Genomic DNA, 25,801 nt, shown 5'->3' with positions numbered 1-25,801 from the left:
GAGGGCGCAAAATTCCAAAGTTTATTGCGTAATTTTTGGCGCCAAGTTACGTTTGTTGACGCAAATTAGTCATTTCCGGCGTCTTAGTTGACGCTGAGTCCTTCACAAGGTTGCGTCATCTATAATGCGAGTGTATTGTTTCCGGACGTTTTTGGCGCCAAAAAAATATATTTCTGTTTGTTGTGCATCATACTTGGCGCCAAATATTTTCATTATTTAAGACCCCACTCCTATTTGCCTCTTGCCTTTTTCTATGTCAGCGGGCTATGCTGTTTGCATTTTTTCCCATTCCTGAAACTGCCATATAAGGAAATTTTGCTTTATATGTTCAGAAGGCTTTGTCTTCTATTCCGCCTTCTAATAAACGTAAAAAGGTCTTTTAAAACTTCACATAGAGTTGATGAAATTTCAAATGACCGGCAACATACTGATTTATCCTTCTCTGATAAGGATCTATCTGATTCAGAAGATCCTGCCTCAGATATTGACACTGACAAATCCTCTTATTTATTTAAAATAGAGTATATTTGTTCTTTATTAAAAGAAGTGTTGATTACATTGGATAAAGAGGAAACAAGTCCTCTTGATATTAAAACTAGTAAACGTTTTAATTCTGTTTATAAACCACCTGTGGTTATTTCAGAGGTTTTTCCAGTTCCTGATGCTATTTCTGATATGATTTCTAAAGAATGGAATAGGCCTGGTACTTCTTTTATTTCTTCTTCAAGGTTTAAAAAATTGTATCCTTTGCCAGCAGTTAGATTGGAGTTTTGGGAAAAGATCCCCAAAGTTGATGGGGCTATCTCTACTCTTGCTGGACGTACTACTATTCCTACGGAAGATAGTACTTCTTTTAAAGATCCTTTAGATAGGAAACTTGAATCTTATCTAAAGAAGGCTTATTTATATTCAGGTCATCTTCTTAGGCCTGCAATTTCTTTGGCTGATGTTGCAGCTGCTTCAACCTTTTGGTTGGAAACTTTAGTGCAACAAGTATCGGATCATGATTTGTCTAGCATTGTTAAGTTGATTCAACATGCTAATAATTTCATTTGTGATGCCATTTTTGATATCGTCAAAATTGATGTTTTGATATCATCAAAATTGATGTTAGATATATGTCTTTAGCTATTTTAGCTAGAAGAGCTTTGTGGCTCAAATCTTGGAATGCTGATATGACTTCTAAATCCAGATTGCTATCTCTTTCTTTCCAAGGTAATAAATTATTTGGTTGTCAGTTGGATTTAATAATTTCAACTGTCACTGGGGGGGGGGGGGGGATGGGAGTTTTTTTGCCTCAGGATAAAAAATCTAAGGGTAAATCTAAAGCTTCCAACCGTTTTCGTTCCTTTCGACATAATAAGGAACATAAATCTAATCCTTCCCCAAAGGAATCTGTTTCCAATTGGAAGCCTTCCTCAAATTGGAATAAATCCAAGTCATTTAAGAGATCAAAGCAAGCCCCCAAGTCTGCATGAAGGTGCGGCCCTCATTCCAGCTTAGCTGGTAGGGGGCAGATTAAAATTTTTCAAAGATGTTTGGATCAATTCGATCCAAAATCATTAGATTCAGGGTATTGTCTCTCAGGGGTACAGAATAGGATTCAGAGTAAGACCGCCTATGAAAAGATTTTTTCTCTCACGCATTCCAGCGAACCCAGTAAAGGCTCAGGCTTTCCTGAAGTGTGTTTCAGACCTGGAGTTATCAGGGGTAATCATGCCAGTTCCGTTTCAGGAACAGGGTCTGGGGTTATATTCAAATCTATTCATTGTCCCAAAGAAAGAAAATTCATTCAGACCAGTTTTGGATCTAAAGATTTTGAATTGATATGTAAGAGTATCAACTTTCAAGATGGTGACTATAAGGACTATTCTGCCTTTTGTTTAGCGAGGGCATTATATGTCCACAATAGACTTACATGATGCATATCTTCATTTTCCGATTCATCCAGATCACTATCAGTTACCGAGATTCTCTTTTCTAGACAAGCATTACCAATTTGTTGCTCTTCCTTTTGGCCTAGCGACAGCTCCAAGAATCTTTTCAAAGGTTATCGGCGCCCTACTTTCTGTAATCAGAGAGTGGGGTATTGCGGTGTTTCCTTATTTGGACGATTTCTTGGTACTCACTCAGTCTTTACGTTCTGCAGAATCTCATACAAATCAACTAGTATTGTTTCTTCAAAGACATGGTTGGAGGATCAATTTACCAAAAAGTTCTTTGATTCCTCAGACAAAGGTAACCTTTTTAGGTTTCCAGATAGATTCAGTGTACATGATTGTGTCTCTAACAGACAAGAGACGTTTGAAATTGGTTGAAGCCTGTCGGAACCTTCAGTCTCAGTCATTCCTTTCAGTAGCTATGTGCATGGAAGTTTTAGGTCTCATGACTGCAGCATCAGACGCGATCCCCTTTGCTCGTTTTCATATGAGACCTCTCCAGCTTTGTATGCTGAACCAATGGTGCAGGGATTATACAAGGATATCGCAATTAATATCCTTAAATCTCAATGTTCGACTTTCTCTGACTTGGTGGTTAGATCACCATTGTATAATTCTAGGGCCCTATTTCGTTCATCCAGCCTGGATTGTGATCACAAGAGATGCAAGTCTTTTAGGTTGGGGAGCTGTTTGGGGATCTCTGACAGCACAAGAGGCGAGATTACCAATCAATATTTTGGAACTACATGCAATTCTCAGGGCCCTTCAGTTTTTGCCTCTGTTAAAGAGAGAACCGTTCATTTGTTTTCAGACAGACAATATCACAACTGTGGCATATGTCAATCATCAGGGTGGGACTCACAGTCCTCAAGTTATGAAAGAAGTATCTCTGATACTTGTTTGGGCGGAATCCAGCTCCTGTCTAATTTCTGCGGTTCATATCCCAGGTATAGACAATTGGGAAGCGGATTATCTCAGTCGTCAGACTTTACATCCGGGAGAATGGTCACTCCACCAAGATGTGTTTTCTCAAATTGTTCAGATGTGGGGGCTTCCAGAAATAGATCTCATGGCATCTCATCTAAACAAAAAACTTCCCAGGTACCTGTCAAGGTCCAGGGATCCTCAGGCGGAAGCAGTGGATGTATTGACACTTCAGTGGTCTTATCAACCTGCTTATATTTTCCCGCCTATAGTTCTTCTTCCAAGAGTGATCTCCAAGATCATCATGGAGCAATTGTTTGTGCTGCTGGTTGCTCCAGCATGGTCTCACAGGTTTTGGTATGTGGATCTTGTTCGGATATCCAGTTTCCAACCTTCGCCACTTCCATTAAGGCCAGACTTTCAATCTCAAGGTCCGTTTTTCCATCAGGATCTCAAATCATTAAATTTGAAGGTGAATTGAACGCTTAGTACTTAGTCATAGAGGTTTCTCTGACTCAGTGATTAATACTATGTTGCAGGCTTGTAAATCTGTTTCTAGAAAGATTTATTATCGAGTTTGGAAAACTTACATTTCATGGTGTTCTTCTCATAAATTCTCTTGGCTTTCTTTTAGAATTCCTAGAATTTTACAGTTTCTTCAGGATGGTTTGTTCCTTGAAAGGACAAATCTCTGCTCTTTCTGTTTTATTGCACAGGAAAATTGCTAAACTTCCTGATATTCATTATTTTGTACAGGCTTTGTTTCGTATTAAGCCTGTCATTAAATCAATCTCTCCTCCTTGAAGTCTTAATTTGGTTTTGAAGGCTTTACAGGCTCCTCCATTTGATCCTATGCATTCTTTGGACATTAAACTACCTTCTTGGAAAGTGTTGTTCCTTTTGGCCATCTCTTCTGCTAGAAGAGTTTCTGAATTATCTGCTCTTTCTTGTGATTTTCCTTTACTGATTTTTCATCAGGATAAGGCAATTTTGCGAACTTCATTTAAATTCTTACCTAAGGTTATGAATTCTAACAACATTAATAGGGGAATTGTTGTCCCTTCTTTGTGTCCTAATCCTAAGAATTATTTGGAGAAATCTTTACATTCTTTGGATGTGGTGAGAGCTCTGAAATATTATGTTGACGCCACTAAAGATTTCAGGAAGACTTCTAGTCTATTTGTTATCTTTTCTGGTTCCAGGAAAGGTCAGAATGCTTCTGCCGTTTCTTTTGCATCTTGGTTAAGACTTTTGATTCATTAAGCTTATTTGGAGTCGGGTAAAGCCCCGCCTCAGAGAATTACAGCTCATTTTCCTAGATCAGTTTCCACTTCTTGGGCTTTTAAGAATGAAGCTTCAGTTGATCAGATTTGCTAAGCAGCAACTTGGTCTTCTTTGCATACATTTACTAAATTCTACCATTTTGATGTATTTGCTTCTTCGGAAGCAGTTTTTGGTAGGAAAGTTCTTCAGGCAGCTGTTTCAGTTTGATTCTTCTGCTTATGATTTAAGTTTTTCTTTTTTGAGAATAAACTTATATTTGGGTTGTGGATTATTATTTTTTCAGCGAAATGGCTGTTTTTATTTTTATCCCTCCCTCTCTAGTGACTCTTGCGTGGAAGTTCCACATCTTGGGTATCTGCTATCCCATACGTCACTAGCTCAAGGACTCTTGCCAATTACATGAAAGAAAACATAATTTATGTAAGGACTTACCTGATAAATTCATTTCTTTCATATTGGCAGGAGTCCATGAGGCCCACCCTTTTTATGGTGGTTATGATTTTTTTGTATAAAGCACAATTATTCCAATTCCTTGTTGATGCTTTCGCTCCTTTCTTATCACCCCACTTCTTGGCTATTCGTTAAACTGAATTGTGGGTGTGGTGAGGGGTGTATTTATAGGCATTTTGAGGTTTGGGAAACTTTGCCCCTCCTGGTTGGATTGTATATCCCATACGTCACTACCTCATGGACTCTTGCCAATATGAAAGAATTTATCAGGTAAGTTCTTACATAAATTATGTTTTTAATATTGACAGCCGCTGCATCGCTTCCTCCGCCTGTCACAAAGGCCCCTATTTAACAAAAGTCTTACGGACCTGATCCGACAGAGCGGAACTAGTAATTCCTTGTACAACAACAACAAAGACGATATTTGAATAGACCTTTACTGTAACTTTAAGAGTTGTGAACAGGCTGCTGTATCAGTAACACGTAAACCCCTTTTCAGGAGCTCAACTACAAAATCAGTTGAAAAACAAAGGCTATTTCAAGAAGAAAGTGACAATATATTGTAATCGACCCCATAGTTACATGCAAGCATTAAAACATTAATAGAATGCACTGACTATTTTGTTTTCCACATAACATAGACTTGAGTTATATTAATAGTACTGTCAAAGGGATAATCTTGACACTGATATTTTGATTTGTATATACATATTGTACAGATGTTATGGCACCTTGTATAGGTTAGAATGCCTATTCAGATGAAGATGTAGCGGTAGATTTACCAAGCAGTGGATGCTGCAATCTATCCCCGTAGTTTTGGCTCGCCGGAAACTGAAGTTAAAAAGCAGCGGTCGTAAGACCACTGCTTCTTAACTTGTCCGCCACCTAAAAGGTGGCAGACTGCAATCATTCCGATCTAATCGGGATGATTGACACCCTCTGCTAGCTGTGCAGGGGGCGGCATTGCACAAGTATTTTGCAAGAAATACTTGTGCTATGTTAAATGCCGACAGCGTATGCTGTAGCGAATCATGTCCGCCCGGCACTTAATAAATTAACCCCGATGCCTTGATGTGTAACATTGAAACAAAATTGTGATATGTATATATATGTGTGTATATGTAAATATATTTCTTTCATGTAATTAACAAGAGTCCATGAGCTAGTGACGTAAGGGATATACATTCCTACCAGGAGGGGCAAAGTTTCCCAAACCTTAAAATGCCTATAAATACACCCCTCACCACACCCACAAATCAGTTTTACAAACTTTGCCTCCGATGGAGGTGGTGAAGTAAGTTTGTGCTAGATTCTACGTTGATATGCGCTCCGCAGCAAGTTGGAGCCCGGTTTTCCTCTCAGCGTGCAGTGAATGTCAGAGGGATGTGAGGAGTATTGCCTATTTGAATGCAGTGATCTCCTTCTAAGGGGTCTATTTCATAGGTTCTCTGTTATCGGTCGTAGAGATTCATCTCTTACCTCCCTTTTCAGATCGACGATATACTCTTATATATACCATTACCTCTGCTGATTCTCGTTTCAGTACTGGTTTGGCTATCTACTATATGTAGATGAGTGTCCTGGGGTAAGTAAGTCTTATTTTCTGTGACACTCCTAGCTATGGTTGGGCACTTTGTTTATAAAGTTCTAAATATATGTATTCAAACATTTATTTGCCTTGACTCAGAATGTTCAACTTTCCTTATTTCCAGACAGTCAGTTTCATATTTGGGATTATGCATTGAATTATCATATTTTTTCTTACCTCAAAAATTTGACTTTTTTCCCTGTGGGCTGTTAGGCTCGCGGGGGCTGAAAATGCTTCATTTTATTGCGTCATTCTTGGCGCGGACTTTTTTGGCGCAAAAATTCTTTTCCGTTTCCGGCGTCATACGTGTCGCCGGAAGTTGCGTCATTTTTTGACGTTATTTTGCGTCAAAGATGTCGGCGTTCCGGATGTGGCGTCATTTTTGGCGCCAAAAGCATTTAGGCGCCAAATAATGTGGGCGTCTTTTTTGGCGCTAAAAAATATGGGCGTCATTTTTGTCTCCACATTATTTAAGTCTCATTATTTATTGCTTCTGGTTGCTAGAAGCTTGTTCACTGGCATTTTTTTCCCATTCCTGAAACTGTCATTTAAGGAATTTGATCAATTTTGCTTTATATGTTTGTTTTTTTCTTTTACATATTGCAAGATGTTCCACGTTGCAACTGAGTCAGAAGATACTACAGGAAAATCACTGCACAGTGCTGGAGCTACCAAGCTAAGTCTGCTATAAACTTTTGGTATCTGTTTCTCCAGCTGTTATTTGTATTGCATGTCATGTCAAACTTATTAATGCAGATAAAAATTTCCTTTAGTACTGTTACATTACCTGTTGCTGTCCGTCAACATCTAATTTTCAGAGTGTTCCTGATAACATAAGAGATTTTATTTTTTAAATCCATTAAGAAGGCTATGTCTGTTATTTCTCCTTCTAGTATACATAAAAGTCTTTTAAAACTTCTCTTTTTTTCAGATGAATTTTTAAATGAACATCATCATTCTGATACTGATAATGGTTCTTCTGGTTCAGAGGTTTCTGTCTCAGAGGTTGATGCTGATAAATCTTTGTATTTGTTCAAGATGGAATTTATTCGTTCTTTACTTAAAGAAGTGTTATTTGCATTAGAAATAGAGGATTCTGGTCCTCTTGATACTAAATGTAAACGTTTAAATAAGGTTTTTAAATCTCCTGTAGTTATTCCAGAAGTGTTTTATCTCCCTGATGCTATTTCTGAAGTAATTTCCAGGGAATGGAATAATTTGGGTAATTTATTTACTCCTTCTAGACGTTTAAGCAAATTATATCCTGTGCCATCTGACAGATTAGAGTTTTTTGGGACAAAAATCCCTAAGGTTATGGGGCTGTCTCTACTCCTGCTAATGTACTACTATTCCTATGGCAGATAGTACTTCATTTAAGGATCCTTTAGATAGGAAAATTGAATCCTTTCTAAGAAAAGCTTACTTATGTTCAGGTAATCTTCTTAGACCTGCTATATTTTTAGCGGTTGTTGCTGCAGCTTCAACTTTTTGGTTAGAAGCTTTAGCGCAACAAGTAACAGATCATAATTTTATAGCATTATTATTATTCTATAACATGCTAATAATTTTATTGGTGATACCATCTTTTGATATCATTAGAGTTGATGTCAGGTATATGTCTCTAGCTATTTTAGCTAGAAAAGCTTTATGGATTAAACTTGGAATGCTGACATGTCTTCTAAGTCAACTTTGCTTTCCCTTTCTTTCCAGGGTAAATAATCATTTCGTTCCTTTCCTCACAACAAGGAACAAAAGCCTGATCCTTCATCCTCAGGAGCGGTATCAGTTTGGAAACTATTTCCAGTTTGGAATATATCCAAGCCTTATAGAAATCTATAGCCAGCTCCTAAGTACCTATGAAGGTGCGGCCCTTATTCCAGCTCAGCTGGTATGGGGCAGATTACGTTTTCTTCAAAGAAATTTGGATCAATTCCGTTCTTAATCTCTGGTTTCAGAAACATTGTTTCAGAAAGGTACAGAATTGGCTTCAAGTTAAGGCCTCCGGCTAAGAGATTCTTTTCTTTCCCGTGTCCCAGTCGACACAGCAAGGCTCAGCATTTCTGAAATGTGTTTCAGATCTAGAGTTGGCTGGAGTATTTATGCCAGTTCCAGTTCTGGAACAGGGGCTGGGGTTTTATTTTATCTCTTCATTGTACCAAAGAAGGTCAATTCCTTCAGACCAGTTCTGGATCTATCATTATTGAATCGTTATGTTAGGATACCAACATTCAAGATGGTTACTATAGGACTATCCTGCCTTTTGTTTAGCAAGGGCATTATATGTCTACAATAGATTTACAGGATGTGTATCTGCATATTCCGATTCATCCAGATCACTTTTAGTGTCTGAGATTCTCTTTTTAGACAAGCATTACCAGTTTTGTGGCTCTACTGTTTGGCCTAGCCTCAGTTCCAAGAATTTTTTTCAAAGGTTCTCGGTGCCCTTCTTTCTGTAATCAGAGAATAGGGTTTTGGTATTTCCTTATTTGGACGATATCTTGGTACTTGCTCAGTCTTCTCATTTTCGAAGAATCTCATACGAATCGACTTGTGTTGTTTCTTCAAGTTCATGGTTGGAGGATCAATTTACCAATCAGTTCATTGATTCCTCAGACAAGGGTAACCTTTTTTAGGTTTCTAGATAAATTCAGTGTCTATGACTCTGTCCTTGTCAGACAAGAGAAGTTTAACATTGATATCAGCTTGTCAAAACCTTCAGTCACAATCATTCCCTTTGGTAGCCTTATGCATGGAAATGTTGGGTCTTAGGACTGCCGCATCAGATGCGATCTCCTTTGCTCGTTTTCACATGCGACCTCTTCAGCTCTGTATGCTGAACAAATGGTGCAGGGATTACTCAAAGATATCTCAATTAATATCTTTAAACCGATTTTACGACACTCTCTGACATGGTGGACAGATCACCATCGTTCAGTTCAGGGGGCTTCTTTGTTCTTCCGACCTGGACTATAATCTCAACAGATACAAGTCTTACAGGTTGGGGAGCTGTGTGGGGGTATCTGACGGCACAAGGGGTTTGGGAATCTCAGGAGGTGAGATTTCCGATCAATTTGGAACTCCGTGCAATTTTCAGAGCTCTTCAGTCTTGGCCTCTTCTGAAGAGAGAGTTGTTCATTGTTTTCAGATAAGACAATGTCACAACTGTGGCATACATCAATCATCAAGGAGGGACTCACAGTCCTCTGGCTATGAAAGAAGTATCTCGAATTTTGGTTTGGGCGGAATCCAGCTCCTGTCTAATCTCTGCGGTTTATATCCCAGGTATGGACAATTGGAAAGCGGATTATCTCAGTCGCCAAACGTTGCATCCGGGCGAATGGTCTCTTCACCCAGAGGTATTTCTTCAGATTGTTCAAATGTGGGAACTTCCAGAAATAGATCTGATGGCTTCTCATCTAAACAAGAAACTTCCCAGGTATCTGTCCAGATCCCGGGATCCTCAGGCGGAGGCAGTGGATGCATTTTCACTTCCTTGGAAGTATCATCCTGCCTATATCTTTCCGCCTCTAGTTCTTCTTCCAAGAGTAATCTCCAAGATTCTGAAGGAATGCTCGTTTGTTCTGCTGGTAGCTCCGGCATGGCCTCACAGGTTTTGGTATGCGGATCTTGTCCGGATGGCCTCTTGCCAACCGTGGACTCTTCCGTTAAGACCAGACCTTTTGTCTCAAGGTCCTTTTTTCCATCAGGATCTGAAATCCTTAAATTTAAAGGTATGGAGATTGAACGCTTGATTCTTGGTCAAAGAGGTTTCTCTGACTCTGTGATTAATACTATGTTACAGGCTCGTAAATCTGTATCCAGAGAGATATATTATAGAGTCTGGAAGACTTATATTTCTTGGTGTCTTTCTCATCTTTTTTCTTGGCATTCTTTTAGAATACCGAGAATATTACAATTTCTTCAGGATGGTTTAGATAAGGGTTTGTCCGCAAGTTCCTTGAAAGGTCAAATCTCTGCTCTTTCTGTTCTTTTTCACAGAAAGATTGCTATTCTTCCTGATATTCATTGTTTTGTACAAGCTTTGGTTCGTATAAAGCCTGTCATTAAGTCAATTTCTCCTCCTTGGAGTTTGAATTTGGTTCTGGGGGCTCTTCAAGCTCCTCCATTTGAACCTATGCATTCATTGGATATTAAATTACTTTCTTGGAAAGTTTTGTTCCTTTTGGCCATCTCTTCTGCCAGAAGAGTTTCTGAATTATCTGCTCTTTCTTGTGAGTCTCCTTTTCTGATTCTTCATCAGGATAAGGCGGTGTTGCGAACTTCTTTTGAATTTTTACCTAAAGTTGTGAATTCCAACAACATTAGTAGAGAAATTGTGGTTCCTTCATTATGTCCTAATCCTAAGAATTCTAAGGAGAAATCGTTGCATTCTTTGGATGTTGTTAGAGCTTTGAAATATTATGTTGAAGCTACGAAATCTTTCTGTAAGACTTCTAGTCTATTTGTTATCTTTTCCGGTTCTAGGAAAGGCCAGAAAGCTTCTGCCATTTCTTTGGCATCTTGGTTGAAATCTTTAATTCATCTTGCCTATGTTGAGTCGGGTAAAATTCCGCCTCAGAGAATTACAGCTCATTCTACTAGGTCAGTATCTACTTCCTGGGCGTTTAGGAATGAAGCTTCGGTTGACCAGATCTGCAAAGCAGCAACTTGGTCCTCTTTGCATACTTTTACTAAATTCTACCATTTTGATGTATTTTCTTCTTCTGAAGCAGTTTTTGGTAGAAAAGTTCTTCAGGCAGCGGTTTCAGTTTGAATCTTCTGCTTATGTTTTTTGTTAAACTTTATTTTGGGTGTGGATTATTTTCAGCAGGAATTGGCTGTCTTTATTTTATCCCTCCCTCTCTAGTGACTCTTGTGTGGAAAGATCCACATCTTGGGTAGTCATTATCCCATACGTCACTAGCTCATGGACTCTTGTTAATTACATGAAAGAAAACATAATTTATGTAAGAACTTACCTGATAAATTCATTTCTTTCATATTAACAAGAGTCCATGAGGCCCACCCTTTTTTGTGGTGGTTATGATTTTTTTGTATAAAGCACAATTATTCCAATTCCTTATTTTATATGCTTCGCACTTTTTTTCTTATCACCCCACTTCTTGGCTATTCGTTAAACTGATTTGTGGGTGTGGTGAGGGGTGTATTTATAGGCATTTTAAGGTTTGGGAAACTTTGCCCCTCCTGGTAGGAATGTATATCCCATACGTCACTAGCTCATGGACTCTTGTTAATATGAAAGAAATGAATTTATCAGGTAAGTTCTTACATAAATTATGTTATATATATGTATATATATATATATATATATATATATATAGAGAAGCAAGTAAAATGTGTTCACTCAGTACACTGGGTAAACACAAGTGATACTCTATAGTTGGCGCTAGTCAGTATTGTGTAGGGTATAGTGGCAGCTATATAAGACCAGTACTGGTTGAGATGTAAGGTCCCAGTCAGTAAGTGAAAAATGAGTATACAAGAATAGATACAGCGCCTATATATCCATTAAAATATGGGTGGTATATGGGAATATGAGTGAGAGCTAAAGATAATTAGTTAAGAAATAATAACAATTAAAAGAATATAAAAAATTATTAAAATAAATTATGCTAGAAAAATGATGAATAGATTATGAAACAATGTTCATATGAGTCTTTAGACAATATACAGTCCGTGGTAAATCTTCACATGAAGTTGATATCAGTAAATAGATGGTATATAATACCCTTACCAGATATTACCTCAATCTAATGAGGTAAGTATGCCGCATTGGGGGTATATACAGATGGTTAAATCTTCTCCTTGTATCCAGATGTGGTGCCTCTTGGGTTTTCGTTAGCCTCCTGGAGTATGCAGGGATGTGTTTCTGGTTGTAGATAGATCCCTTGTACTTCCTTTGTGTTGGTAGTTAGCCTCTTGGAGTACCTTTTCTGTCTTGGTATAAACTTTCTCCAGCGTAAAGATACCCAGGGAGACAAGAAAGGATATATAGTGTAATACAGTTTATTTACAGTTAGGCACAGAAATATAATTCACATAGCACTCACATTTGGCATCCTCATGAGGATGCCAAATGTGAGTGCTATGTGAATTATATTTCTGTGCCTAACTGTAAATAAACTGTATTACACTATATATCCTTTCTTGTCTCCCTGGGTATCTTTACGCTGGAGAAAGTTTATACCAAGACAGAAAAGGTACTCCAAGAGGCTAACTACCAACACAAAGGAAGTACAAGGGATCTATCTACAACCAGAAACACATCCCTGCATACTCCAGGAGGCTAACGAAAACCCAAGAGGCACCACATCTGGATACAAGGAGAAGATTTTACCATCTGTATATACCCCCAATGCGGCATACTTACCTCATTAGATTGAGGTAATATCTGGTAAGGGTATTATATACCATCTATTTACTGATATCAACTTCATGTGAAGATTTACCACGGACTGTATATTGTCTAAAGACTCATATGAACATTGTTTCATAATCTATTCATCATTTTTCTAGCATAATTTATTTTAATAATTTTTTATATTCTTTTAATTGTTATTATTTCTTAACTAATTATCTTTAGCTCTCACTCATATTCCCATATACCACCCATATTTTAATGGATATATAGGCGCTGTATCTATTCTTGTATACTCATGTATATATATATATATATATATATATATATATATAATTTTTGTATTTTTTTCTAGTAACAAGCAGCAAATGTTTCAATCTCCTACTTGCCTTTCCAGTACTAACACAAACTTGCAAATCAGAAACATTCATACTTTTATATATTTAATTCCCGATGAGAATAATGTAATTCCTTGCAACCGACAGGAGTTAGACTCTATGAGCACACAATGAGATTGGGGTATTTATTTATATATATATATATATATCTGTATATATATATATATATATGTATATATATATATATCTGTATATGTGTGTGTGTGTTTTTCCTTTTCTCAGACGCTACCTAAAGTATTTCTCTGCTTTATGTTTTTTATTGTAGAATAATTTGAGTAAATAGATTATTTGAGGACAGCAAACACTTAAATATATTGCAAACAATGAGACTGCGTGGCTAAATAACATAGCGATGTATTGTAGATTTAAATTAAATGAAAGTTTAATTATTTTATATTAGCAAACACATTACAGTGTTCTGTTTCTTGAAGTCATTCCAAAAACAAACAGCATATTATGTGCTTTAATGAGCTTTTAATTACTCCTATCTTTGCCTTGTCTGCTTTAATTGTAGAATAAGCATACATTTAATCATTGTAATATTGTTCATTTATTATTTGGCGTACTGTTGGCTAAAGCACTATTTGCTTGTTGGTGTAAATGTCAACAGTTCCACTTTTGTATGGGATGATTACGAAGCATGCTCTGCGTAAGTGATAACTATGAGTCACATATTCATAAAATCTGTCAAGATTAAATATTTATGGTGATAATAAATAAATAAATATTTATATATATAAGAGCCGGACCATTTTTGGTTGAGAATCTGGGTTATGCTTACTTATTGGTTTGCTAAATGTAGCCACCAATAAGCAAGTGCTATCCAATGTGCTGAACCTAAAATGGGCTGGCTCCTAAGCTTTACATTCCTGCTTTTTAAATAAATATAGCAAGAGAAGAAGAAAAATTGATAATAGGAGTTAATTAGAAAGTCGCTTAAAATTGCTGCTCTATCTGAATCATTAAAGAAAAAATGTGGGTTTAGTGTCCCTTTAAGGGACATTAAGCCCTGTGAGATTTTCACACTCAGTTCATTTTAACAGTTTTAGCAAAGGAGACGGATAAGGAGAACAGGCCTTTAAACCTTACAATATGGTGGCACCAATTCATTTATAGAAAAGTGAAAACTTATTTGTTCCATGTTTTAACAACTGATATAGTTAAAGGGACACTGATCCCAATTTTTTTTCTTTCGTGATTCAGATAGAGCATGCAATTTTAAGCAACTTTCTAATTTACTCCTATTATCAAATTTTCTTCATTCTCTTGGTATCTTTATATGAAATGCAAGAATGTAAGTTTAGATGCCGGCCCATTTTTGGTGAACAACCTGGGTTGTTCTAGCTGATTGGTGGATACATTCATCCACAAATGAACAAGTGCTGCCCAGGGTTCTAAACCAAATAAATAGCTAAGTTGCCTTATTTTTCAAATAAAGATAGCAGGAGAATGAAGAAACATTGATCATAGGAGTAAATTAGAAAGTTGCTTAAAATGTCATGCTCTATCTGAATCACGAAAGAAAACATTTGGGTTCAGTGTCCCTTTAAAAAATTGCGTTTCATTCCCATGGTAATATTTTGCATGTCCCTTTAAAATAGTACTGACATAATGATTTATTATGTAGTTTAAATGTTGCTTACTCATCTGTTTGTAGTTATTTATGATGTGTGCAGGTTTTTTTTAATTTTTTTTATTTGTGTATTTTATTTAATTTGTTTCATATGTAAGTGCTGAATATCTTTACATTTTTCCGAAGGTTGGTGAATACATTTCTTTTATCACATGGTAATCGTCCATGATATGTGGCAAAATATCCCAAATTACCAGAGCTTAAATACCTCCCACTTACCCTGAAAATAAAGGTTATTTTTCACTTGGCCATTTCTTCAGCCAGAAGAGTTTTCGAGCGTTTGGCTTTGTCTTGCTAAACTCCTTTTCTGAGTTTTCATCAGCACAAGGCTGTTCTCCGTACTAGCAATTTTTTCTTCCTAAGGTGCTGTCTGCAGATACTATCACTGAGGAAATTGTAGTTCCTTCTGTATATTCAGCTCCAAAGAATTCTTCACAACCTGGTTCTTGTGAGATCTTTAAGATTCTATGGGGCCAATTTATCAAGAACAAAACAAACAAAAAGCAGCGCTTCACAAAAGATGTTATAGAGTGAATAGTAACAATGTTACAAACAGTCTTACGGCCCAACAAGTCCTCTATGGCGTATAGGGGTGTAAGAATGATTCCACCATCAATATTAGTTATTTCCAGCAGGTCCTAGTGCAGCCGTTCTCCGTCCTGTGTCTCTCTCCCCACACTGGATAGAAACGTAATGCAATTTTTACTGTGAAAAAAGAACAGCGCAGGGGGACCAGATTCAAGGTAGTTATTTTATTCACAGGTATACACGACACAGTACAAATCCTACTTACAAGAGGTAGGTTAAAACAAGCCTTTCACAATCTATGATGTGAACATATACGGTCCAGATAGGAATAACCCACAGCTAGCTCGTACGTCTCACCACCACTTCAGGAAACTACACACAGCTAGGATCACAGCGGGGGAACTTCCTCCGGTCCTTTCCAGTCAATCCAGCCCAGGCTTTTTAAAGAGCATGAAGAAAAAGCCAGGGCGTACTCCGGGGAAAACGCGTCGAGCACTTTAGATTGACTGGAAAGGAACGGAGGAAGTTCCCCGCTGTGATCCTAGCTGTGTGCAGTTTCCGGAAGTGGCGGTGAGACGTACAAGCTAGCTGTGGGTTATTCCTATCCGGACCGTATATGTTCACATCATAGATTGTGAAAGGCTTGTTTTAACCTACCTCTTGTAAGTAGGATTTGTACTGTGTTGTGTATACCTGTGAATAAAATTACTACCTTGAATCTGGTCTCTCTGCACTGTTCTTTTTTCACAGTAAAAATTGCCAATTTATCAAGGCCCGAATGCATCCATATGCATCTGTTTCCGGAAACAAGAGTTAAGAAGCAGCGGTCTTAAGACCGCTGCTCCTTAACTCGTCCACCACCATTGAGGCGGCGGACAGCAATCATCCTGATCGGATACAATAGGGTTGATTAACACCCCCTGCTAGCGGCCGATTGGCCGGGAATGTGCAGGGGGCGGCATTTCACAAGCATTTCAACAGAAATTCTGTGCAATGATAAATGCCGACAGCATATGCTGTTTGCATTTATCGATGTGTGGGCGGACATGATTGCTACAGCGGATCAATTCCGCTCGCACTTTGATAATACGGCCCCTATGTGACAAAAGCAAATAATTTTAGACTTTTGTCTCCTCTATTTATTTTTTCTGGATCTTTAAAGAGTCAGAAACCTATGGTTGTTACCTTAGCTGCTTAGGCTTAAAGGGGCAGTATACACCAATTTTCATTTAACTGCATGTAATAGACACTACTATAAAGAATAATATGCACAGATACTGATCTAAAAATCCAGTACAAAAACTTACTTAGAAGCTCCCTATTTAGCTCTGTTAAAAAGGTTAGCAGGAACACCCACTGAAAGTGGTTCTGTAGCAAAATAAAGCAGACCCTCCCCTTTCCTCTGCATATGAAAAGACTTTTCACAAACAGGAGCAAGCTGGTGTAGGTATACATCAGTATTATTCTAAAACTATGGGGCTTGGTTAAGAGTCATGGAGTCATAGGAGCAATGTTATTTAAAAATAAGCAAAACAAAAAACTGTATAGGCTATATAAATGGATCATCTATAAAACATTTATGCAAAGAAAAATCTAGTGTATAATGTCCCTTTAAAGACTTTAATTTGTAAGCATACCTATTTGCATGGGTATCCATTCCACTTGAGCAGCTGCCACTCTTTGATTCTTCTGTAGTAGGGCTTCAGATTTATAAGGCAGCTGTTTGGTTCTCTTAGCATACTATTATCACTATGATGTGTATACCTCTTCTGAGGCTGCTTTTAGCAGGAAAGTTCTGCGGGCCGTAGTGTCTGATCCGTAACCTACCTGCCGTAACTGTTAGTTCCCCATGTTACTTGGTGGTTTCATGGATTTTATTGCTTGAGTAGTCTTGTTAACCCTCATCATCTGATGGAAGAAAACAAATGTTATGCTTATCTGATAAAAAAAAAAAAAAATTTCCATAATGGTGAGAGTCCATGAGACATCACATGTAGAAAAGCCACAATTATTTTTATATATATATAATAAAATACGGAAACCATATAAAATTAATTATGTGCATTTGTCCCTTAATGATCTCCTCAAATGGTCTAAAAACAAATATATGCGAACTATGAGTGTCGAAAGGTCACTCCCCTAACCATCCAGCTATCCAATCATATGTGAGAATAAGACTAAAGCTCCACCTTCTCTAACTCCCTTAATTACAGCACCACTCCCCTAAATATGCAACTATTCAACTATGTGTAAGAACTACCCAAAATACTCCCCCTCTCTATATTACGTCTCTATTAACCATATAACATAACGTGAGGTGGGGGACAGGCCAGATGGTCCAATACAGAACAATTGTAGAGAAGGAACACTCCAACCTCACAAGGCCAAATACGGGTGCTCGTGTTGTCACGTTTCAATAAATATTGTTACATACAGAACAATGCGCTGCGGAATCTGTTGGCGCTCTACAAATATCTGATAATAATAATAATAATAATGATAATAAATTTAACCCAACCTAACCAACTGTGACTATACCAAAGTATATGTATAATATAAATTTGAGACAAACGTCTGATCCATTCATACTAACAATATGTGTGAAACAATGTGATGTCAGAACATGTGTGGTAATATGACCGCTGGGTGTAAAAAGCGGTCTATTCCTTTACTGTTAAAGAATAAGTGAAACTGAATATCCTAATAACAAAAATTATATTAAAATATTAATTGTGCTCTAGCTATACAATAAAAGAGAGAATTAATCAACTAAAAACAAAAAAATTCCATATCCATAAATGGAATGTGTATATGTGACTTGCAAATCAATAAATACAATGATAACCAAAATGTTCACCAAACAAATGTGCAAAAAGATCTAGAGTATATCTAGGCTATATAAACCTATATTATTGTTCATACAAAAAATGATTATTATAGACTATATGTGTATATATATTATTGTTCATACAAAAAATGATTATTATAGACTATATGTGTGTATATATATTATTGTTCATACAAAAAATGATTATTATAGACTATATGTGTGTATATATATTATTGTTCATACAAAAAATGATTATTATAGACTATATGTGTGTATATATATTATTGTTCATACAAAAAATGATTATTATAGACTATATGTGTGTATATATATTATTGTTCATACAAAAAATGATTATTATAGACTATATGTGTGTATATATATTATTTTTGTTCTGCTGATACTTTTGTAATATTAATAGGTTTGACTGTTTTTCATTTGTGTTCCTTTAAATCGGAGTCCTATCCAGGTTTCAGTTACAATAAATGACATTTTCTCTTTTGTTTCCACAGCATGGCAATTCAGGTGGATAAATTCAACTTTGAAAACATTATGGATAGTTCTGAAGAAGAACTTCAGTTTGTGAATCAACAAGAGATAGAAGAAGAGAGACACCAGGCCAAAGGCCTCGAAATCAACAGCAAGCTGGGCATCCGCTGGAAGATCATATCCTTTTATAAGCTTTAGAGCAGATTTACATATAAACAGCTGTTACATACAAGCAGCTGTTACATACATGCAGCTGTTACATACAAGCAGATGTTACATACATGCAGCTGTTACATACAAGCAGCTGTTACATACATGCAGCTGTTACATACAAGCAGATGTTACATACATGCAGCTGTTACATACAAGCAGCTGTTACATACAAGCAGATGTTACATACAAGCAGCTGTTACATACAAGCAGCTGTTACATACAAGCAGCTGTTACATACAAGCAGCTGTTACATACAAGCAGCTGTTACATACAAGCAGCTGTTACATATCAAACAATACAGATATAATATCAAACATAGAAGTTAAAGAACATTTGGGTAACAGTGATCATAACATGGTCACATTTGAAATCTCTTTTCATATGCAGTGTTTTAAAGGCTTAACTAAGACTTTTAATTTCAAGAAAGCAAAATTCAACGATTTAAGGAAATCATTAAATAATATAAATTGGGACAATGTATTCTCTAATAAAAATACAGAGGATAAATGGATAATATTTAAAAATTTGTTAAATAAATATACATATCAATACATACCATATGGTTATAAAAATAAAAATAAAAAAAAAAAGCCGTTATGGCTAAATAAAAATGTGTTAAAAGAAATTAGGAAAAAACGTAGGGCATTTAAATTATTAAAAGAAAATAGTACAGACTCAGCATACAATATTTATAAGGAATGTAACAAAGCATGCAAAAAAGCAATCAAATTAGCCAAAATTGAAAATGAAAAATTAATTGCCAAGGATTCTAAGTCTAACCCTAAATGGTTCTTTAAGTACATAAATAGCAAAAAATCTAAGAAGGATAATATAGGTACATTAAAATGTGTGGAGGGTAGCATGATAAATAATGACAGGGAAAAGGCTGAGGTACTAAACCAGTTTTTTTCTTCAGTATACACAAGAGAGGAACCATTGAATGATACTTTGGAACAGAATAGAACATGCCAGTCCATACCACTAACTGGGTTTTGTTTAGAGGATATCAGGAAAAAACTAAAAAATATTAAGGTAAATAAAACTCCAGGCCCAGATGGAATACACCCAAGGGTGTTAAGTGAATTTAGCACTGTTATAGACAAACCTTTACTCTTAATTTTTCAAGACTCATTATCCTCAGGCATGGTACCCCAGGATTGGCGTAAAGCTGATGTGGTGCCACTCTTCAAAAAGGGAAGCAGGGATGATCCAGGAAGCTATAGACCAGTTAGTCTGACATCAATAGTGGGGAAGATATTTGAAGGGATTATAAGGGATTATATTGATGAGCATATTCGTGTAAACAAGATTATGAGTTCTAATCAGCATGGCTTTAGGAGAAATAGATCATGTCAAACTAATCTAATTAGATTCTACGAGGAAGTAAGTAAAAATATAGATAAAGGGGAATCAGTTGATGTGATATACTTAGATTTTGCAAAGGCATTCGATACAGTGCCACATGAGAGATTAATGCACAAAATTAAGGGACTGGGAATAGCTGAAAATGTTAGCTCATGGATAAATAACTGGATAAAAGATAGGGAGCAACGAGTAGCAGTAAATGGATCATACTCAGATTGGACAAAGGTAATCAGTGGCGTCCCCCAGGGATCAGTACTGGGCCCTGTTCTTTTTAATATTTTTATAAATGACTTGGAGCAAGGATTAAATAGCGACATCTCTATTTTTGCAGATGATACTAAGTTAAGTAAGGTCATTAGGTCAGAGCAGGATGAACTCTCTTTGCAAAGGGATTTGCGAAAATTAGAACTATGGGCAAGTGAATGGAAAATGAGATTTAATACAGAAAAATGTAAGGTTCTACATTTTGGAAGTAAAAATAAGCAGGCTATGTATTTTTTAAATGGGACAAGACTTAGCCAAACACAGGAGGAAAGGGATTTGGGAGTAGTAATAGATAACAAGCTAAAAATGAGTGCACAATGCAGGGCAGCGGCTTCAAAGGCTAATAAGATACTAGCATGTATTAAAAGAGGCATTGATTCAAGGGAGGAAAGCATAATTCTGTCATTATATAAAGCCCTGGTAAGACCTCACCTTGAGTTTGGAGTGCAGTTCTGGGGACCGATTGCTAAAAAAGATATTGCAGAACTAGAAAAAGTTCAGAGAAGGGCCACAAAGCTAATAAGGGGATTGGAGAAATTAACCTATGAGGAGAGGCTAGCCAAACTGGTTCTGTTCTCTTTAGAAAAAAGGCGCTTGAGAGGTGACATGATTACTTTATATAAATATATTCAAGGCCCATATACAGAGATGGCAGAAGCTCTTTTTATTCCAAGAAAATTGGTTCTGACAAGAGGTCATAATTTAAGGTTGGAGGAAAGGAGATTTAATCTCCTGCAACGGAAACGTTTTTTCACTGTAAGAGCAATAAAATTGTGGAACTCATTACCAAAGGAGGTAGTGAATGCCAATACCATAGATACATTTAAAAATAGTCTGGATAAATTTCTGTATATAAACAAAATTCATGGATATGATTGCTAGTATTAAATGGGTCACATTTTAATGGGGTTATTTAAGCTTAACTGGAGCTTTTTGTAAGTATTTTAGATTTGTATAGGTTGAACTCGATGGACTTCAGTCTTTTTTCAACCTTATCTACTATGTTACTATGTTACTATGTTACATACAAGCAGATGTTACATACAAGCAGCTGTTACATACAAGCAGCTGTTACATACAAGCAGATGTTACATATAAGCAGCTGTTACATACAAGCAGCTGTTACATACATGCAGCTGTTACATACATGCAGCTGTTACATACAAGCAGCTGTTACATACAAGCAGCTGTTACATACAAGCAGCTGCTACATACAAGCAGCTGTTACATACAAGCAGCTGTTACATACAAGCAGCTGTTACATACATGCAGCTGTTACATACAAGCAGCTGTTACATACAAGCAGCTGTTACATACAATCAGCTGTTACATACAAGCAGCTGTTACATACAAGCAGCTGTTACATACAAGCAGCTGTTACAAACATGCAGATGTTACATACAAGCAGCTGTTACAAGCAGATGTTACATACAAGCAGCTGTTACATACATGCAGCTGTTACATACAAGCAGCTGTTACATACAAGCAGCTGTTACATACAAGCAGCTGTTGCATACAAGCAGCTGTTGCATACATGCAGCTGTTACATACAAGCAGCTGTTACATACATGCAACTGTTACATACAAGCAGCTGTTACATACAAGCAGATGTTACATACATGCAGATGTTACATACAAGCAGCTGTTACATACAAGCAGCTGTTACATACATGCAGCTGTTACATACAAGCAGCTGTTACATACAAGCAGCTGTTACATACAAGCAGCTGTTACATACATGCAGCTGTTACATACAAGCAGCTGTTACATACAAGCAGCTGTTACATACAAGCAGCTGTTACATACATGCAGCTGTTACATACAAGCAGCTGTTACATACAAGCAGCTGTTACATACAAGCAGCTGTTACATACATGCAGCTGTTACATACAAGCAGCTGTTACATAGATGCAGCTGTTACATACAAGCAGATGTTACATACAAGCAGCTGTTACATACAAGCAGCTGTTACATACAAGCAGCTGTTACATACATGCAGCTGTTACATACAAGCAGCTGTTACATACATGCAGATGTTACATACATGCAGATGTTACATACATGCAGATGTTGCATGCAAGCAGATGTTACATACATGCAGATGTTACATAGAAGCAGATGTTACATAGAAGCAGATGTTACATAGAAGCAGATGTTACATGCAGATGTTACATACATGCAGATGTTGCATACAAGCAGGTGTTGCATACAAGCAGGTGTTGCATACATGCAGATGTTGCATACAAGCAGGTGTTGCATACAAGCAGCTGTTGCATACAAGCAGCTGTTACATACATGCAGCTGTTATATACAAGCAGCTGTTACATACATGCAGATGTTACATACATGCAGATGTTACATACATGCAGATGTTACATACAAGCAGATGTTACATACAAGCAGCTGTTACATACAAGCAGCTGTTACATACATGCAGCTGTTACATACAAGCAGCTGTTACATACATGCAGCTGTTACATACAAGCAGCTGTTACATACAAGCAGCTGTTACATGCATGCAGATGTTGCATGCAAGCAGATGTTACATACATGCAGATGTTGCATGCAAGCAGATGTTACATAGAAGCAGATGTTACATAGAAGCAGATGTTACATGCAAGCAGATGTTACATGCAGATGTTACATACATGCAGATGTTGCATACAAGCAGGTGTTGCATACAAGCAGGTGTTGCATACAAGCAGATGTTGCATACATGCAGGTGTTGCATACAAGCAGGTGTTGCATACAAGCAGGTGTTGCATACATGCAGATGTTGCATACAAGCAGGTGTTGCATACAAGCAGGTGTTGCATACAAACTGCTGTTGCATACACGCAGATGTTGCATACACGCAGGTGTTGCATACACGCAGGTGTTGCATACACGTAGGTGTTGCATACAAGCAGGTGTTGCATACAAGCAGGTGTTGCATACAAGCAGGTGTTGCATACAAGCAGGTGTTGCATGCATGCAGGTGTTGCATACAAGCAGATGTTGCATACAAGCAGGTGTTGCATACAAGCAGGTGTTGCATACAAGCAGGTGTTGCATACATGCAGGTGTTGCATACATGCAGATGTTGCATACAAGCAGGTGTTGCATACAAGCAGGTGTTGCATACAAGCAGGTGTTGCATACATGCAGGTGTTGCATACATGTAGATGTTGCATACAAGCAGATGTTGCATACAAGCAGGTGTTGCATACAAGCAGGTGTTGCATACAAGCAGGTGTTGCATACATGCAGGTGTTGCATACATGTAGATGTTGCATACAAGCAGATGTTGCATACAAGCAGGTGTTGCATACAAGCAGGTGTTGCATACATGCAGGTGTTGCATACATGTAGATGTTGCATACAAGCAGATGTTGCATACAAGCAGATGTTGCATACAAGCAGATGTTGCATACAAGCAGATGTTGCATACAAGCAGGTGTTGCATACAAGCAGGTGTTGCATACAAGCAGGTGTTGCATACAAACAGCTGTTGCATACATGCAGATGTTGCATACATGCAGCTGTTACATACAAGCATATGTTACATGCAGATATTGCATGCATGCAGATGATGCATGCATGCATCTGTTACATACAAGCAGATGTTGCATACAAGCAGGTGTTGCATACATGCAGATGTTACATACAAGCAGCTGTTACATACATGCAGCTGTTACATACAAGCAGCTGTTACATACAAGCAGCTGTTACATACATGCAGCTGTTACATACAAGCAGCTGTTACATACAAGCAGCTGTTACATACAAGCAGCTGTTACATACATGCAGCTGTTACATACAAGCAGCTGTTACATACATGCAGCTGTTACATACAAGCAGCTGTTACATAGATGCAGCTGTTACATACAAGCAGATGTTACATACAAGCAGCTGTTACATACAAGCAGCTGTTACATACAAGCAGCTGTTACATACATGCAGCTGTTACATACAAGCAGCTGTTACATACATGCAGATGTTACATACATGCAGATGTTACATACATGCAGATGTTGCATGCAAGCAGATGTTACATACATGCAGATGTTACATAGAAGCAGATGTTACATAGAAGCAGATGTTACATAGAAGCAGATGTTACATAGAAGCAGATGTTACATGCAGATGTTACATACATGCAGATGTTGCATACAAGCAGGTGTTGCATACAAGCAGGTGTTGCATACATGCAGATGTTGCATACAAGCAGGTGTTGCATACAAGCAGCTGTTGCATACAAGCAGCTGTTACATACATGCAGCTGTTATATACAAGCAGCTGTTACATACATGCAGATGTTACATACATGCAGATGTTACATACATGCAGATGTTACATACAAGCAGCTGTTACATACAAGCAGCTGTTACATACAAGCAGCTGTTACATACATGCAGCTGTTACATACAAGCAGCTGTTACATACATGCAGCTGTTACATACAAGCAGCTGTTACATACAAGCAGCTGTTACATGCATGCAGATGTTGCATGCAAGCAGATGTTACATACATGCAGATGTTGCATGCAAGCAGATGTTACATAGAAGCAGATGTTACATAGAAGCAGATGTTACATAGAAGCAGATGTTACATGCAAGCAGATGTTACATGCAGATGTTACATACATGCAGATGTTGCATACAAGCAGGTGTTGCATACAAGCAGATGTTGCATACATGCAGGTGTTGCATACAAGCAGGTGTTGCATACAAGCAGGTGTTGCATACATGCAGATGTTGCATACAAGCAGGTGTTGCATACAAGCAGGTGTTGCATACAAACTGCTGTTGCATACACGCAGATGTTGCATACACGCAGGTGTTGCATACACGCAGGTGTTGCATACACGTAGGTGTTGCATACAAGCAGGTGTTGCATACAAGCAGGTGTTGCATACAAGCAGGTGTTGCATGCATGCAGGTGTTGCATACAAGCAGATGTTGCATACAAGCAGGTGTTGCATACAAGCAGGTGTTGCATACATGCAGATGTTGCATACAAGCAGGTGTTGCATACAAGCAGGTGTTGCATACATGCAGGTGTTGCATACATGCAGGTGTTGCATACATGTAGATGTTGCATACAAGCAGATGTTGCATACAAGCAGGTGTTGCATACAAGCAGGTGTTGCATACATGCAGGTGTTGCATACATGTAGATGTTGCATACAAGCAGATGTTGCATACAAGCAGGTGTTGCATACAAGCAGGTGTTGCATACATGCAGGTGTTGCATACATGTATATGTTGCATACAAGCAGATGTTGCATACAAGCAGATGTTGCATACAAGCAGATGTTGCATACAAGCAGGTGTTGCATACAAGCAGGTGTTGCATACAAGCAGGTGTTGCATACAAACAGCTGTTGCATACATGCAGATGTTGCATACATGCAGCTGTTACATACAAGCATATGTTACATGCAGATATTGCATGCATGCAGATGATGCATGCATCTGTTACATACAAGCAGATGTTGCATACAAGCAGGTGTTGCATACATGCAGATGTTACAT

The 25,801-nt window shown here is 37.6% G+C and overlaps 1 protein-coding gene across 2 annotated transcripts in view; it reads left to right on the top strand.

The window, feature by feature from the left end:
* Nucleotides 1-25,801, top strand: part of TRAPPC9 (trafficking protein particle complex subunit 9) — a 1,774,054-nt gene that overhangs the window by 1,058,322 nt on the left and 689,931 nt on the right. For both annotated transcript variants that reach the window (XM_053715382.1, XM_053715383.1), the window contains exon 20: nucleotides 18,467-18,620. In XM_053715382.1, coding sequence (XP_053571357.1) covers nucleotides 18,467-18,620 — 154 coding nt within the window. The remainder of the gene's footprint in view (nucleotides 1-18,466; nucleotides 18,621-25,801) is intronic.

The sequence above is a fragment of the Bombina bombina genome, chromosome 5, assembly GCF_027579735.1.
Source record: "Bombina bombina isolate aBomBom1 chromosome 5, aBomBom1.pri, whole genome shotgun sequence".
NCBI lineage: Eukaryota > Metazoa > Chordata > Amphibia > Anura > Bombinatoridae > Bombina > Bombina bombina.
The sequence above is the reverse complement of the archived record's forward strand: the minus strand, read 5'-3'. Positions and strand labels throughout refer to the sequence as shown.